Source organism: Pygocentrus nattereri, chromosome 15, assembly GCF_015220715.1.
Source record: "Pygocentrus nattereri isolate fPygNat1 chromosome 15, fPygNat1.pri, whole genome shotgun sequence".
Classification (NCBI taxonomy): domain Eukaryota; kingdom Metazoa; phylum Chordata; class Actinopteri; order Characiformes; family Serrasalmidae; genus Pygocentrus; species Pygocentrus nattereri.
Window position 1 is genome coordinate 31,954,908 of NC_051225.1, and position 13,861 is coordinate 31,968,768.

The 13,861-nt window shown below is 36.8% G+C and overlaps 2 protein-coding genes across 2 annotated transcripts; both read left to right on the forward strand.

Annotated features, from left to right (window-relative positions):
* The first annotated feature begins 2,437 nt into the window (after positions 1-2,437).
* Positions 2,438-7,426, forward strand: dnase2b (deoxyribonuclease II beta). The gene is made up of 6 exons (XM_017702257.2): positions 2,438-2,652; positions 2,779-2,947; positions 4,393-4,471; positions 5,063-5,224; positions 5,476-5,673; positions 6,808-7,426. The coding sequence occupies exons 1-6, from the start codon at positions 2,543-2,545 to the stop codon at positions 7,140-7,142; spliced, it is 1,053 nt and encodes a 350-aa protein (XP_017557746.2). The 5' UTR covers positions 2,438-2,542; the 3' UTR covers positions 7,143-7,426.
* Positions 7,427-7,976: 550 nt separating this feature from the next.
* On the forward strand, positions 7,977-13,213 carry rpf1 (ribosome production factor 1 homolog). Its single transcript, XM_017702258.2, has 9 exons — positions 7,977-8,303; positions 10,431-10,487; positions 10,598-10,678; positions 10,771-10,866; positions 11,751-11,904; positions 12,071-12,153; positions 12,256-12,437; positions 12,694-12,820; positions 12,934-13,213. Exons 1-9 carry the CDS (start codon positions 8,064-8,066, stop codon positions 12,973-12,975), a joined length of 1,062 nt encoding a protein of 353 aa, XP_017557747.1. The 5' UTR covers positions 7,977-8,063; the 3' UTR covers positions 12,976-13,213.
* The last annotated feature ends 648 nt before the right edge of the window (positions 13,214-13,861 follow it).

The following is a 13,861-nucleotide window of genomic DNA, read 5'->3' on the forward strand; positions in this document are numbered from 1 at the left end:
TGGCCTAGGCTCATATTCAGCCAGAGAACAAGTACAAATACTTTACATTTACATTTACAGCATTTAGCAGACACTCTTATCCAGAGTGGCTTACAAGAAGTGCTTTGTCTATCTAGAGAAAGTATCTTTGCTAGTTACCAATAGGTTAGAGAGAAAGCCAGTCCTGAGTTCAGGTACTGCTAGATACAAAAGTCACCGTAGATACAGAGAGAAAAAGGAACAGAGTTGAACACAGAACAGTGCAATACAATACAATACATTACATAAGTGCAGTACAATACATTACATAAGTGCAGTACAATACATTACAATCAATACTTAATTCATTGCTCATTTAAGTGCTTCATCTTCTTCTTCTTCTTTTTAAGTGCTATATATATATATATATATATATATATATATATATATATATATATATATATATATATATATATATATATCCATTCAGCGATCTTGGCCAATAGGACTCAATTAACAGTGCTCTGCAGTTTTATTTTAGTTCTACACACCAAAGTATTTACACTCGCGAGGAAAGAAAAAAAAATAAATAAAAGAAAAACAAAGGTATAACTGTATGACCCCACTGATTCCGCAAGCAGCATCCGGCAGCTATTTGTCACCTACAGAACTAAAACAATTCTGTGACATAGGGTCTGAGGCTCTAAAGCCACACAGACCTACCTTAAAACATCCTTCTCTCCCTTCTCCATTGTCCCCCATCCATTTTAAACTGGTAGCCCCACCCACCTTAATTCTGGGTCGTAACATTAGCCAGTCTGGGGTGACAATGGAACAAACAGTCCACACATTAAATTGCTTACAAAGAGACAATGGCCATTTCTTTAATCTATACACATGCATGTTTCAGTTGTTGAGCTAGCTGTATTTAACCTTACGTTTTTCTCTTTTACAGGTATCAACGACCTGGATCCCCCTGGACGTCAGGTAAGTAGAAGTTTAAATTAATGGTATTAAGTGTCTATCATATTAAAAGTCACCACAGTATTTATTGCAGTCTTGGTGATATGTTGGGGTAACGGGACATCATCACACATTCATTTACTAACTGTTTTATTTGAGTATGAGTTCAGGCTAGTCTACCCACTTTTGAGTGCAGCACATGGAGGTGTTACAGTAGCTTCATGAGTAGGCTGTACTACAGTGAAGGATCCATGGTCTAATATCTTATGCTTTTCATCATCAATTTATTAAAAGAAAAGAATAAAGTGAGACTTCTAACAACTGTGCAAGACTTGATACACCAGCAAAACCTTCACCATCAGACAAACAGCATTTTCATCTTTGAGAGAGACGAGACAATCAAGCTCCACTCTTGCATGAGATCTTTCTGTCCATCTTTCCACTGTGATAAGACATCTCAGCACTATGAGTCTGAAAGAAAGTGTGGTTGTCTTACTGAGAAATGGAAAATTGTAAATCAAATGTTCTCAAAATAATGGACTAGCCACCATCGAGTCCTCAACACTGGGATAGATTATGTCTTGTGCATCTTTGGAGACCTCCTCAACTTCAAACTCTGTCAGTACCACAATAGATCTGACAAATAACTTTAATAAATAACCTGCAAAAGTTATAAATAACTTGTAAAATGATTTTCTGCACAATTTTGGTGTTTGGGAGCTATTAGTAATTTATAAGGGACTTTAATTTCATTTCACTTTTATACTTTATTTCGTTTATTTAGCCATTGCATATTAAAGGGAAATTCATTTTTGCATTCGCAGTAGATAGTCTCCAAGTACACAGTGGAGTGAAATTACGTTTCTCCAGGAACATCACGGTGCAACAAGGAACAAAAGTACAAAGTGCAAATGTGCAGACATCATGTGCAAACAAAAAATTAAGCTAGAAACAGTAAATATGAGAAATTAAACAGACATTAGACACAGTAAACAGACAGGACAGTGCAGCACCGACACAGCACTCATTCTGGACATGAGGTATTCCGGAAATTATTGTATTCTTTTCTATTAAAAATGTTTAAGCATTTATAATAATATTACTGAAATGCTCCATCTTAACCCATTCATTTTGGACTCTCTTGGGAGCACCCTCTGATGTTTGAGAAGCCCAGAAGACATTACAGAATGGTAATTCTCCTCCCTACAAGTTCTCTGGTGAGTGCAAACCTGAGCTAATGCTAGAGCTAGCTGTTAGCCTACTGTCTTGCTTATTGAGCTTACTGAAAAGCAAACGTAACGGCTGTTTTGCCTGTACATTTAATAAATTTACAATTTACAACTTCTGCACAGTATGGCACTGTTTTTTAGCCACTGGACAAGCATTTATGTAAAGGCCATCCTGGTGTTTAATGGATGAAGCCTCTGCAGAGCTAAAGAAAGTTCCTTTTTTTCCTCCTAGCTGCCATGTTGTGTGTCATAAGACAAAGCACCCCAAACTTCCTCTTTCACACGCACACAGCTGCTCATACATAGTTTTACAGTCATCAAGTCATGAGGAACACTCAACAACACGCTAGTTTCTTTTTTTTCACATCCATGGTTTTCAGTCGGGAGGAAAAATGCGTCTGTTCTGGTGTTTCTGTTTGATTTTCCTTTATCTGTTCCCCTCAGGTTCCCTGTGTGTGGCAAACCTAACCTGCTTAAATGAAGAAGGAAAGCCTGTGGACTGGTAGATGATCTTTAAACTCGTTTTCTTGGTTCAATGAGTTTTTGAGCTAATGTTTGATGTGGGAGAGCTGTGCAGAAAAGTTGCTGATATTTTTGTATGTCTTTATAATTTTCTCTATGATATCAGGTTCATGATGTACAAGCTGCCCAAATATAAGAGGGGTGAGGTGGGAAGCGGAGTTGATTACATGTATTTGGATCCTTCTTTGCTGAATTGGCAGTTAAGTAAATATACGGTGAACATGAGTGAAGGGGCAGTGGGCAGAACACTGAGCCAGCTCTACCACAGATATGAGGTATGAACCTGTGTCGTGTCTGTTTTGCTGCTGCTTGTGTAGGTGAGATAGTAGTTCACTAAAAAAATTTAATTTACACAATTTTCTCTTTACTACAGAAGTCCGGAGAGGCCTTCAGTTGCTGCTATACTTTTCTGGATTGTTATCTTGAGATAATGAGTTAATTATCTTGTGAGCTCAAGAAAATTAACTTGTTATCTCAAGATAACAACTTTGTTATGCAGAGATAACAAGACAACTAAGTTGTTATTTCCAAATAACAACTTTGTTATGTAGAGATAACAAGAGAATGCATTATCTCAAGATAGCAACCTTTCTTATCTTGAGATGGCAAAATAACTAACTTGACATTTCAAGTTAACAACTTTGCTGTCTTGAGATAACAGAATAATTACTTGTTATCTCATGATAATAACTTTGTTATCTTGAGATCACTAGATAATTAACTCGTTATCTCAGATAACAACTTTTGTTATCTTGAGATAAAAAAACATAAATAATTTGTTATCTCGAGATAACAGTCCAAAAAATTATTACTACCTTATGGCCTCTCTGGAGTTCCGCACTTTACCCCAAGTGTAGTCATTCAGCCAAGATAGGTTTGGTATCTGACATCTGCTTCTTTAGTTAAGCTGTGGAACTTCAAGGCTAATATTATTATCAAGTAATGGAAGTCAATGTCACTCAAAACCTTTTACACTGGCCTCATAGCTGCTCATAGCTCAAACTTCAGACACCACATTTTATTTTTCTGTGAGCTATTCCTATTAAAAATCTGTCCATCATAGTCAGGTTTAAATAATTTGCTGAAGCGCTATTTGCATAAAGGCCTATAGTTCTTGCAAGACCATTAATGTAAACACTGATTGGTCAGTGTGCTCCTAATATCGTCACAATCACAAAAAAGACGGGACAGTACGTGAAATGCAAATAAAAACAGATAGCAGAGATTAGCAATCCGCTTTGATCTGTATTTAAATGCAACATGTGCTGCCTTTTAGATGCTGTTTTTTGAGGGTTTTTTTGTTTATTTCAGCATGACATGTATTTGTACTGTTTTCAATTTACTACAGATCAAGCTAATCACTGCTGTCTGTTTTTACACACATTTCACATACTATCCCAGCTTTTTGGAACTGGGTTGTACAATGCAGTGTTATGTGCAGCATTTTTTTCTTTGCTTTATTTCTGAAACATTATATATGATAAATATCCATCCATCCATCCATCCATTGCACTTTGAGAAATATTTTATGATATGTTTTAGTTCATTGTAGGCCAGTTTCACAGACATGGATTAAGCCTAACCTTAAATTGAATTTCAGTGTCAGTGGAGAATTACCATGGGAATTACTTACATTCAGGGTTATGCTTAGCATGCATCTGGGAAACTGGGCCTGAATATGTTTCATATCTATTAATAAGCAATCATCATTGTTTTAAAGTCAAACAGTTCTGCATACCTGCTCTACAACGACGCTCCTCCAGTGCTGAAGTACGAAAATAATTATGGACACACAAAAGGTACTTTTACAATATTTTGTGCTTTTGCAAATATTAAATCTGTATGAAGAAATGAACCTTCCACAATGGTAAGCAAAAACTAGTTTTATTCTGTATTTACTGAGGTCTGTTCATGTGAGTGAACAACAGTCCTATTTTTTGAAAGATGATTGTTAAACTTGTTGCTTTCAAAGAAGGTTCATCTAGTGCAAAGAGCACAGCTGATAACTGAAGTGTGCTGTTGACTGAGCATTGATTTCTCTCTTTGATGTTTTCAACATATTAGATAAAGTTTACATGCAGAGGTGCAGAGGGCCTATTGGTAATAGAGAAGCAGATATTTGGGAATGTGAATATTTTCCTCAGCTAATATTTTTATTTAGCACATAACTGTGCATTTTGGTAAAAATTTGCAACTTTGAATTTTGCTCTGTTTCTTTGTTTTATCCACATTGATGTTAAAGATGGCAGTTTAGGTCAGAGTTGGTCAAAAGATCTGCTTCCATGTGAAGTTAGCAGATATAATTATAATGGATTTAGCAGTGACTTTGACAAACCATTGTTCTTTAATACTGAATGATGTCACACATGACTGTATTGTGTGCTTTGTAGGGGCATTGCTGTTTGACCGGTCTCAGGGATTCTGGCTAACACACAGTGTTCCACACTTCCCTCCCTTCCCTGAAATGGGTTTTGGCTACCCTTCCACTGGTAAACTCTTCGGGCAGACTGTTCAGTGTACAACCTACAGCTACAAACAGTTCCAAAAAATATGTAAGCAAACAACACCAACATAATGCAAGACAACATATCTATCTATCTATCTATCTATCTATCTATCTATCTATCTATCTATCTATCTATCTATCTATCTATCTATCTATCTATCTATCTATCTATCTATCTATCTATCTATCTATCATACTTTGTGGTGCATACTAATCATTTATTTAATGAATGAATGAATGAATGAATGGAAGGCTCTGATGTGTATAACCTGACTCTGAATTTCTTGTTTGCAACAGCACAACAACTGGCATACATCAATCCCCGTGTGTATAACTGCTCAGTGCCAGCAGCATATGACACAGACATGGCAGCCATGGCACAGATCTGTGCTGGGAAGACCCCATTTGTAGCCCCAAGGAGAAAGCTGGAGAAGCTGGAGTCAGTCCAGGGAGAGATTTTCCTCAGTTTTGCCAAATCACACAGCTATGTTGATGGTAAGAATGTTTAAGTGTTCTGTAGTGCTTTAAGGTAATTAACAAGCACATTATGTGTTTTTGGAATAGACCTTGTCCATTGGGTAGTCACACCGGCACTTGTTGACTTTTGGTTATGCCAAAGTACAGTTCTGTTTTTGAGTAACTGTTGACATTGTTTATGTAACAGATTTGAAAACGTGCAGAAAACCATGTTTTATTGTGCATATGTCATGCATTTGTAATATTATTTGCATTACACTGAAAAAAGTGATGCATTGAATGATGCATATTGGATTTGATGGATACAGTTGTGTGCATCATTTCCTCATAAATAGAACACAGTTTTGTCTTTCAGTTGATTTACTTTTGACAATTACTGTGTTGATATACAGTGCTGTGCAACAGTCACTAACCACCCTTCTGCGGTTTAATTTACAGTCAGAATAGCTATTAAATATAATCTATTTTTAGGAGATTAGATATGAGATAATCCACTTGCATAGTGAAGGGAAAAACAAAGGAATTTTGTTCCAAAATTGGACTTGATTTAAAGATACAGAAGAGTGGAACTCCCAAGAGCCATTCAAGACCACCAGAACTGTCCCCATCAGATTAACAGCACTTAACACTTTCATCCTTGAGATATAGGATAAAATCAATGTGCTTCATATCTGAAAAAATCCACAGGTGTTTCTGTCCGTCTTTCCACTGTGAGAAGATAACTCAACACTAGTCAAGAAGCCTTTACTGAAAAAATGCTGAACTCTGGAGGAGTGTCCCAAAACTTTGGTCTATATGATGTGTATTACAATTATCAATTAAATCTTATCATTCAGTTTACAAAAATTTTACAACAATGTTTCTAATGCAACGTATTTTATTCATGTGGAAATAATAGATATTTGAATCAAGTAAATTTAATGCAGTCATTATTTTTGTATGGCTTATAATCCAAACTTTGGCTGTAACTGGAGTCATGCATGCATGCAGCAGATCAAGTACATTAGCAGATATAAATGTAAAAAGCAGATTTATCATCATACTAAAACATAACTGATCATTGTATAACTTTGGAGAATTGTTTTATTTGCTGCCTTTATTTGCTCTGGATGTTTTTCTGACTGGAGTCATCTTCTGTGTGTTGTCCATCAGACATTTACACAGGCTGGGTAGCACAGACACTGAAGACTGACCTGCTGGTGGAAACGTGGCAACGGGAGGCTCACCAGCTCCCATCCAACTGCTCACTTCCGTTCCATGTCATGAACATCAAGTGGGTCCGTTTACCAGAGAACGTCACTTTCAGCTCCTATGAAGATCACTCCAAGTGGTGTGTTGCCCTGGAATATAAAGCTCAGTGGACTTGTCTGGGTGACCTGAACAGAGAGAGCACACAGGCCTTTAGAGGTGGTGGCCTCATCTGTTCACAAAATCCAGCCATCTACAAAGCCTTCCGCCAAGCTGTGGCCTGGTTTAAAAGCTGTTAGAAGCACTGTATGAAGATGAAATGGGACAAGCAAACTTAATGGCCAGGGCCTGCCGGCAGGCCCAAGGTTTTATTACACAACTCTCAAACCGAATCACTTCACCTGTTTGCATTGACATCCCTGTAGTAACTGAATAATAAGCTTGAGTATGTAATAAGTCCAGGATTTTAAAAAGTTAAGATGGCTTCATTGAATCTTTTTCTTATTGTGAGTGAATGAAAAAAAAAACACATTAATAGTGAAACACTCTTAAAAATAAAGGTGCCAAAGAAGTTTTTGTTACAGTGTGTTAAAGAAAAATAAAGACAGACCACCTTTGGTTCCAAAAAGAAACCTTTCAATTTCATCAATTTCAACTTCTGTAACTGAAATGTGTCAGTGTGATTAACCTGATGTAAAGGTTCTAGACCAATTTCCTAGAACCTTTATAATTGGTAATGGGCCTCTTTTGAGAAAATCCACTTTGCTAATCAGAGCAATAACTAGGATTCAAATTTTAGTGAGGTCCATTTTTTTATCCTAGTTATGTATGTTTTTTATCCTAGTTACAATGTATGTATGTGTATATGTGCAAGAAACGTAATTGAAACCATGGAAGACAGAAATTAGACTTCTTGACATGAAAAAATTTATTTAGCACGTCTTTTTGGCACTGAACTCGTAGCTCTTGTAGGCTGATGCACCAAAATGTACCAAAATTTTGATGCACCAAAATGTCCCTGGCAGATCATTTATATCTGTGGAAAGTAATAAAAATATTATTTTTGTGATGAGGGGTGTAGATATAGGTCTGAACTCCTCCTTGCCGCTAGGGGGCGCGAGGAGAAAAACACGCAAGCAAAATCCGCCTCTGCATTTCCGGCTAAAAGCGTTTCTCAAAACACACGTGAACCGTGGCAAGTTGTTCACAACAGCTTAAAAATGGATTTTGTTGAGGTGCCAGTCTCTGAGGATGTACCCAGTAAGAAATGTAAAGGTAAAAAAGAAAAGAAGAAAGAAAAACGCGCGGAGGAAGCAGAAGAAAAGGGTCCGGAGTCTGAAAGTGCGGAGACCTCGTCTTCCACACGACCTGCACTGCCTCCCACTTTCAGCCTGTCTGAGATAAAGAACAAACAGCGCAGGCAGCTCATGTTCATGAAGCTGAAGCAGGAGAAACGCAAGGTAACTGTACAGAAGTACAAGAAGGGAAAACGGTAAAGAGGGGAAGCTAAAGAAGCGGTAACGTTACACAAGGTTTCTCGTCTACGTTTCAAACCGTATACTACCGTTCTCCAACATACTGTACTACAGTGCTGTAACATACTATACTACAGTGCTGTAACATACTATACTACAGTGCTGTAACATACTATACTACAGTGCTGTAACATATTATACTACAGTGCTGTAACATACTATACTACAGTGCTGTAACATATTATACTACAGTGCTGTAACATACTATACTACAGTGCTGTAACATACTATACTACAGTGCTGTAACATATTATACTACAGTGCTGTAACATACTATACTACAGTGCTGTAACATATTATACTACAGTGCTGTAACATACTATACTACAGTGCTGTAACATACTATACTACAGTACTGTAACATGCTATACGGCAGTACTGTAACATACTATACTACAGTACTGTAACATACTACACGACAGTACTGTAACATACTATGCTACAGTACTGTAACATACTATGCTACAGTACTGTAACATACTATATTATAATACTGTAGTATAGTATGTACTGTATATACTATACTACAGTACTGTAACATACTGTACTACAGTACTGTACATACTACAGTACTGTAACATACTGTGCTACAGTACTGTAACATACTGTACTACAGCACTGTACATACTGTACTACAGTACTGTAGCATACTATACTACATTACAATACTGTAACATACTGTTCTACAGTACTGTACATACTACACTTCAGTACTGTAACATACTCTACTGCAGTACTGTAACATAATATACTTCAGTACTGTAACATACTACACACTACAGTGTACTGCTTAGTATGGTAAAATGTGGTTCTAATCACAATGCATATTTTAGTTTTTCCTCCTCCTTTGTCATACCAGATTCAAGGTCATTTATAGTTAGCAAGCATCGTCTGCTGACCCAACTGTGTTAAAGCAGGGGAAGAGGTGTGCAGAGCATATGAGGGGACTCACTAACTAACTAACTAGGAACCGCTGCTTTATTGTTTTCTTTACTTCTCTGGCTCAGAGCTCTGCATAGTTTTGTGTTTTCTTTGCTCAAACACGGCATATTTCACCCCTGAGAGACCTGTCAGTCACCTGATGTTTGCTGGAAAAATGTACGATGGGAAAACATGCACATTTCGGTGTTTTCTCTGTATAAAGACACTTCAGCTCCCTAAATAATCAGATGTGCCAGAGCAGGAAAAGATAAAATTGAATATCTGAATGTCTGGCTAGTCATTTTAGCTTTTAATGCCTTTATTGATTTCATTTGATTTTGAAATTTAATTTGACCAAGTAAAAGTGTAATTAATATGTGTAAATAAATGAACTTCTGCATTCTAAGTTGTCGTATGAATTGTTACGTTGTTAGATGTGGGCAGAATATTAGATTATGATACTTAGACATTTTCACATTACATGATGTGCATCATGATATTTAGCTTTTCTAAGATTTAATAAGAGATAAGATTTAACTTAAAATTCTTGCATATATGAATAGAATGTTTTACTTTACCTGTTAGAAGTATGTTTATACTTGAAGTTTACTAGGAAAAAACGTCCATTTGAACATGTATTTAAGGTGTTAATGTCAAGTTAGATTTTTTTGTTAACACTGTATTAGTGTATGTTAACATGGAAGTCAGATTAGTAAAAGTTATTCCTCAGATTAAAATGATTTTAGAAAAGACGTGTTCTTACTAGTGAGAACTGAATTCAAAACTACCAGATACTAGAATATAATTTTTGTTATAATAAAAGTAGAATTTAGATTTTTTGCATGTTTACAATTCATTTCATGTACAGTACATATTAGTTTTCACTAATCATAAATGGGGAAAAAAGTAAGCTCATCACCCCATTCTTCCCCTCAAGGATAACTAGTGGTAAACGCACGTCCGGTGGACGTCCTTAAATGACTATAAATTAAGAATGACCTTCTCTAAAATAAATTAAGCAAGTCCTGATACGTTGGGATGGATGGGTACAAATCCAGCCTGTAATGGTGAAGTATAAAATATATAAAAAATGTAACCAGTTAACACTCCAACCATTTTCCCCTACTCCAGCAAAAACTGGAACTGAGGAAGAAAAGAAGAAAAGAGCGAGAAGCACTTGGTGACAAGGTATGTGAGTGTTTATTTCTTAACATTCTTGCTGACTTACTTGTTGGTTGACATGTTCCAAAAAAAGCTAATTGTTCTGCATACATGCTCTGTGCTTCTGACATCTACAGGCACCGCCGAAAGAAGTTCCGAAGACAATTGAAAACCAGAGAGTGTATGACGAGACGACAGTAGATCCAGAGGATGAGGAGGTATGAGTACCGTACTAGAGATGATTGTGGACTGATTTTGTATCTTTTTCCCAGTGTTAGTAATTATGTCAATGTGTTTGTCTGGAATACAGGTGGCTTATGATGAAGGGACAGATGAATTCTCAGCTTACTTCAACAAACTGATAAACCCCAAAGTTCTCATCACCACATCAGACAGACCAAGAGGAGTAAGTTCACTGTATTACCCCATCATAATAACAGTTTAGTGTAACAAGGGTAACTAGAAAAAAAAACCTGTCCATAGGAATTCCGCCATAGCATGCTGTTCTGCAATGACAAGAACATCAGTTTGCTGTAGTTGCAAACATGATACTTAATCAATTAAATTAGAATTTTCTTTACAATGCAATTCCTTCAGTGATTTTATTTCAGAGACACTGATTATGTGGGTTGATTTTCCATTTTTATTAAGATATATCAACAAATGAGCAAAAACAGTTAAATACTCTTCCACTGTCAGGGTAGACTTGTTGCTTAGTAACTTTAGTTTCCACAGCTATGGCATTCATAGACATTTATTTCTGGTTGCTGTAGCCATCAATACAGCAGTCTAAGCTTAAATAAATGGTTCAGTGAAAAATCAAAGTTGTGATTTTGGACAAGTGTTGTGGAAAACTCTGACTTTCTCACATGCATGTCAAGAACGCATCTGGAAGCATCAGATTAGTCATGATTTCTGCGGTTTCTGTTTTTAAACATATATCTTCAGCTTGAAAGTTCAAGATTAACAACTGTTTCCATAAAGAAAAATAAGTTCGTGAGCATAGCACCCGATATTTGATAGACCTTTATCTTCTAGTGTTTGTTAGGAACTGTAGCCTCAAACTCCCAGCACTGAATGGAAAACTGTGTTATCAATCCAGTTTTGAGGCAAACTCGTTATTCATGGAGAGAAATTTTTTGGCCTTTAGTTGAGATGTTTTTATGTAATGCATAGGAAGATAAGGTTTTGAGTGTCAAAATCCATTTATAGTGGAGACATTCTTGCACTGGATACAGGAGTGTTTACACTGTGTAGAACGCTTGTTTATTTGTTTTTCTGTGTTTTCAGAGAACTGTCCGGTTTTGTGAGCAGTTAGCGACAGTAATACCAAATGCACATGTGTACTACAGAAGAGGCCTTGCATTGAAGAGGGTCATTCCACAGTGCATATCACGGGACTTCACTTACCTCATGGTCATTAACGAGGACAGAAAAGTGCCAAGTATCCTTCACTTTGGGCATTTTTTGAAACTGTTCTGTACAGTTCAATATTGCTCTTTACTTTTCAATAAGATCTCTACCAGTTTATTTTGTGTAGTTTCTGTTATACAGTGTTGTGTATGAAAAGGACACACATGGTAGTACTCCTTAACTCGAGATTCTCAAAGATGGTATGATTCTGTGTCACCTTCCTGATGGACCGACTGCACATTTTAAAGTCAGCAGTGTTCGACTTCGCAAAGAAATGAAGGTTTGTTCCTTTTATTGTATATAAAGTTTGTAAAGTTCGTGGTAACATACATTATATTCATTGTAACGTCTATTTTAACGTATTTTCTATGCTATAACGCAGAGGAGAGGAAAAGACCCAACCGAGCACTACCCAGAGGTCATTCTGAACAACTTCACCACTAGACTGGGCCACAGCATTGGCCGCTTGTTTGCCGCATTGTTTCCTCATGATCCGCAGTTTCAGGGTCGTCAGGTTGCCACTTTTCACAACCAGCGAGACTTCATTTTCTTCAGGTTTCACAGGTATTGAAACCTTTACTTACATAACTACTGTAATCAGAGTGTATGAATATTCCACCGTGTATTCCCATCACGCTCTGTCATCATTTAAAGAAATTGTGGGACTGAAAAGCACAGACTTTCTTAATTTCTAATCAAGGAAAGTTATGGTTGTCAGTGTGCTTTTCTTGCCTTCTATATTATTCAAATTTACAACAGTTTATCCAGTTTAATGACTAGTTGACAATGCATCTCTGATTGTATTTGGTCTCTCTCGTAGATACATCTTCAGGAATGAAAAAAAAGTAGGCATTCAGGAACTAGGACCTCGTTTCACCCTGAAGTTACGCTCCCTGCAGAAAGGGACGTTTGACTCTAAGTTTGGGGAGTATGAATGGGTTCATAAGGTGAGTTCTGAAGCCTTTAATTGGGTTATGACTGTTTTTTCTGGTATTTAGAATTCTAGAGTTTTAGATGTCTTTTGCTCTTTTACCAATGAAAGCTGCCTTTTGTGTTTCAGCGTCATGAAATGGACTCCAATAGAAGAAAATTCCATCTCTGAGAATATGTGGGGGATGGAGAGAACCATGAAAATGACAACTTTCTCATTGTGTATTTGAACTACATTTTGCTATTTCTGTAAACAAAGCAACTATCGTTTCTGATAATCAGCCCTTCTGCAGATTTTTTTGAATAGATAAAATGCGAGGCCGTCTAAGAGCCTGATCAAAATCTGGCACGAGAAAGTAGATGTCAGAACTGTGCAGTGAATATGTAAATTAAAATATGTCATGTACCTACATTGTCTTGTTGCAGTTTTTTTTGTGGGGTGTGGGGGTGGGGGGCTAAAGAACATTAACACCTTTATAAAGCTGTACAAGAAATGTTTCAAAATCAAGGCTGCTAGGAGTATGCCACCTACTGGCCATGCATAGTGCCAACAGTAAGTTAAGTGAATGAGCGATAACGGCCTGGGCTGTTTTTCAGGCGTTCTTTGGGCGTCCTGGTTCCAGTGAAGGGTAATGTTAATGCTATATTTGTTCGTAGATATGTTATACATTTTATAGAGAATTTATATATATATATATATATATATATATATATATATATATATATATATATATATATAAACACAAGTTTTTTTTCTTCATCTGTGAAGTTACCAGTTCACCACTAATATGTTGTGTTTTGGTTGCTGATATGCTGGTCAGCAGAAATGGAAGTTGATAAGCTAATCACATCCAAAACCAGCGTATGTTGTCCTTTCAAACTGGTATGCTGGTCATCCAGCATGACCAGGCTGGGGTGACCAGCTAAACCCGCACAGACTAGGATGCATTTCATTCTGGTGTGTGTTATGTTTTTTTTTTTCAGCAGGGTTTACAGTAAATGGACACTTCTCTTCAGGGCCCTTCTCCAAAATCGAGCCTATTAGAGGGCATATTATT

Coding starts and splice junctions, on each gene's coding strand:
- dnase2b (XM_017702257.2), top strand. CDS start 2,543: ATGCGTCTGTTCTGGTGTTTCTGTTTGATTTTCCTTTATCTGTTCCCC. Junction 2,653..2,778: donor GAAGGAAAGCCTGTGGACTG/GTAGATGATCTT, acceptor CTATGATATCAG/GTTCATGATGTACAAGCTGC. Junction 5,674..6,807: donor ATCACACAGCTATGTTGATG/GTAAGAATGTTT, acceptor GTTGTCCATCAG/ACATTTACACAGGCTGGGTA.
- rpf1 (XM_017702258.2), top strand. CDS start 8,064: ATGGATTTTGTTGAGGTGCCAGTCTCTGAGGATGTACCCAGTAAGAAA. Junction 12,154..12,255: donor GACTTCGCAAAGAAATGAAG/GTTTGTTCCTTT, acceptor GCTATAACGCAG/AGGAGAGGAAAAGACCCAAC. Junction 12,438..12,693: donor ATTTTCTTCAGGTTTCACAG/GTATTGAAACCT, acceptor TCTCTCTCGTAG/ATACATCTTCAGGAATGAAA.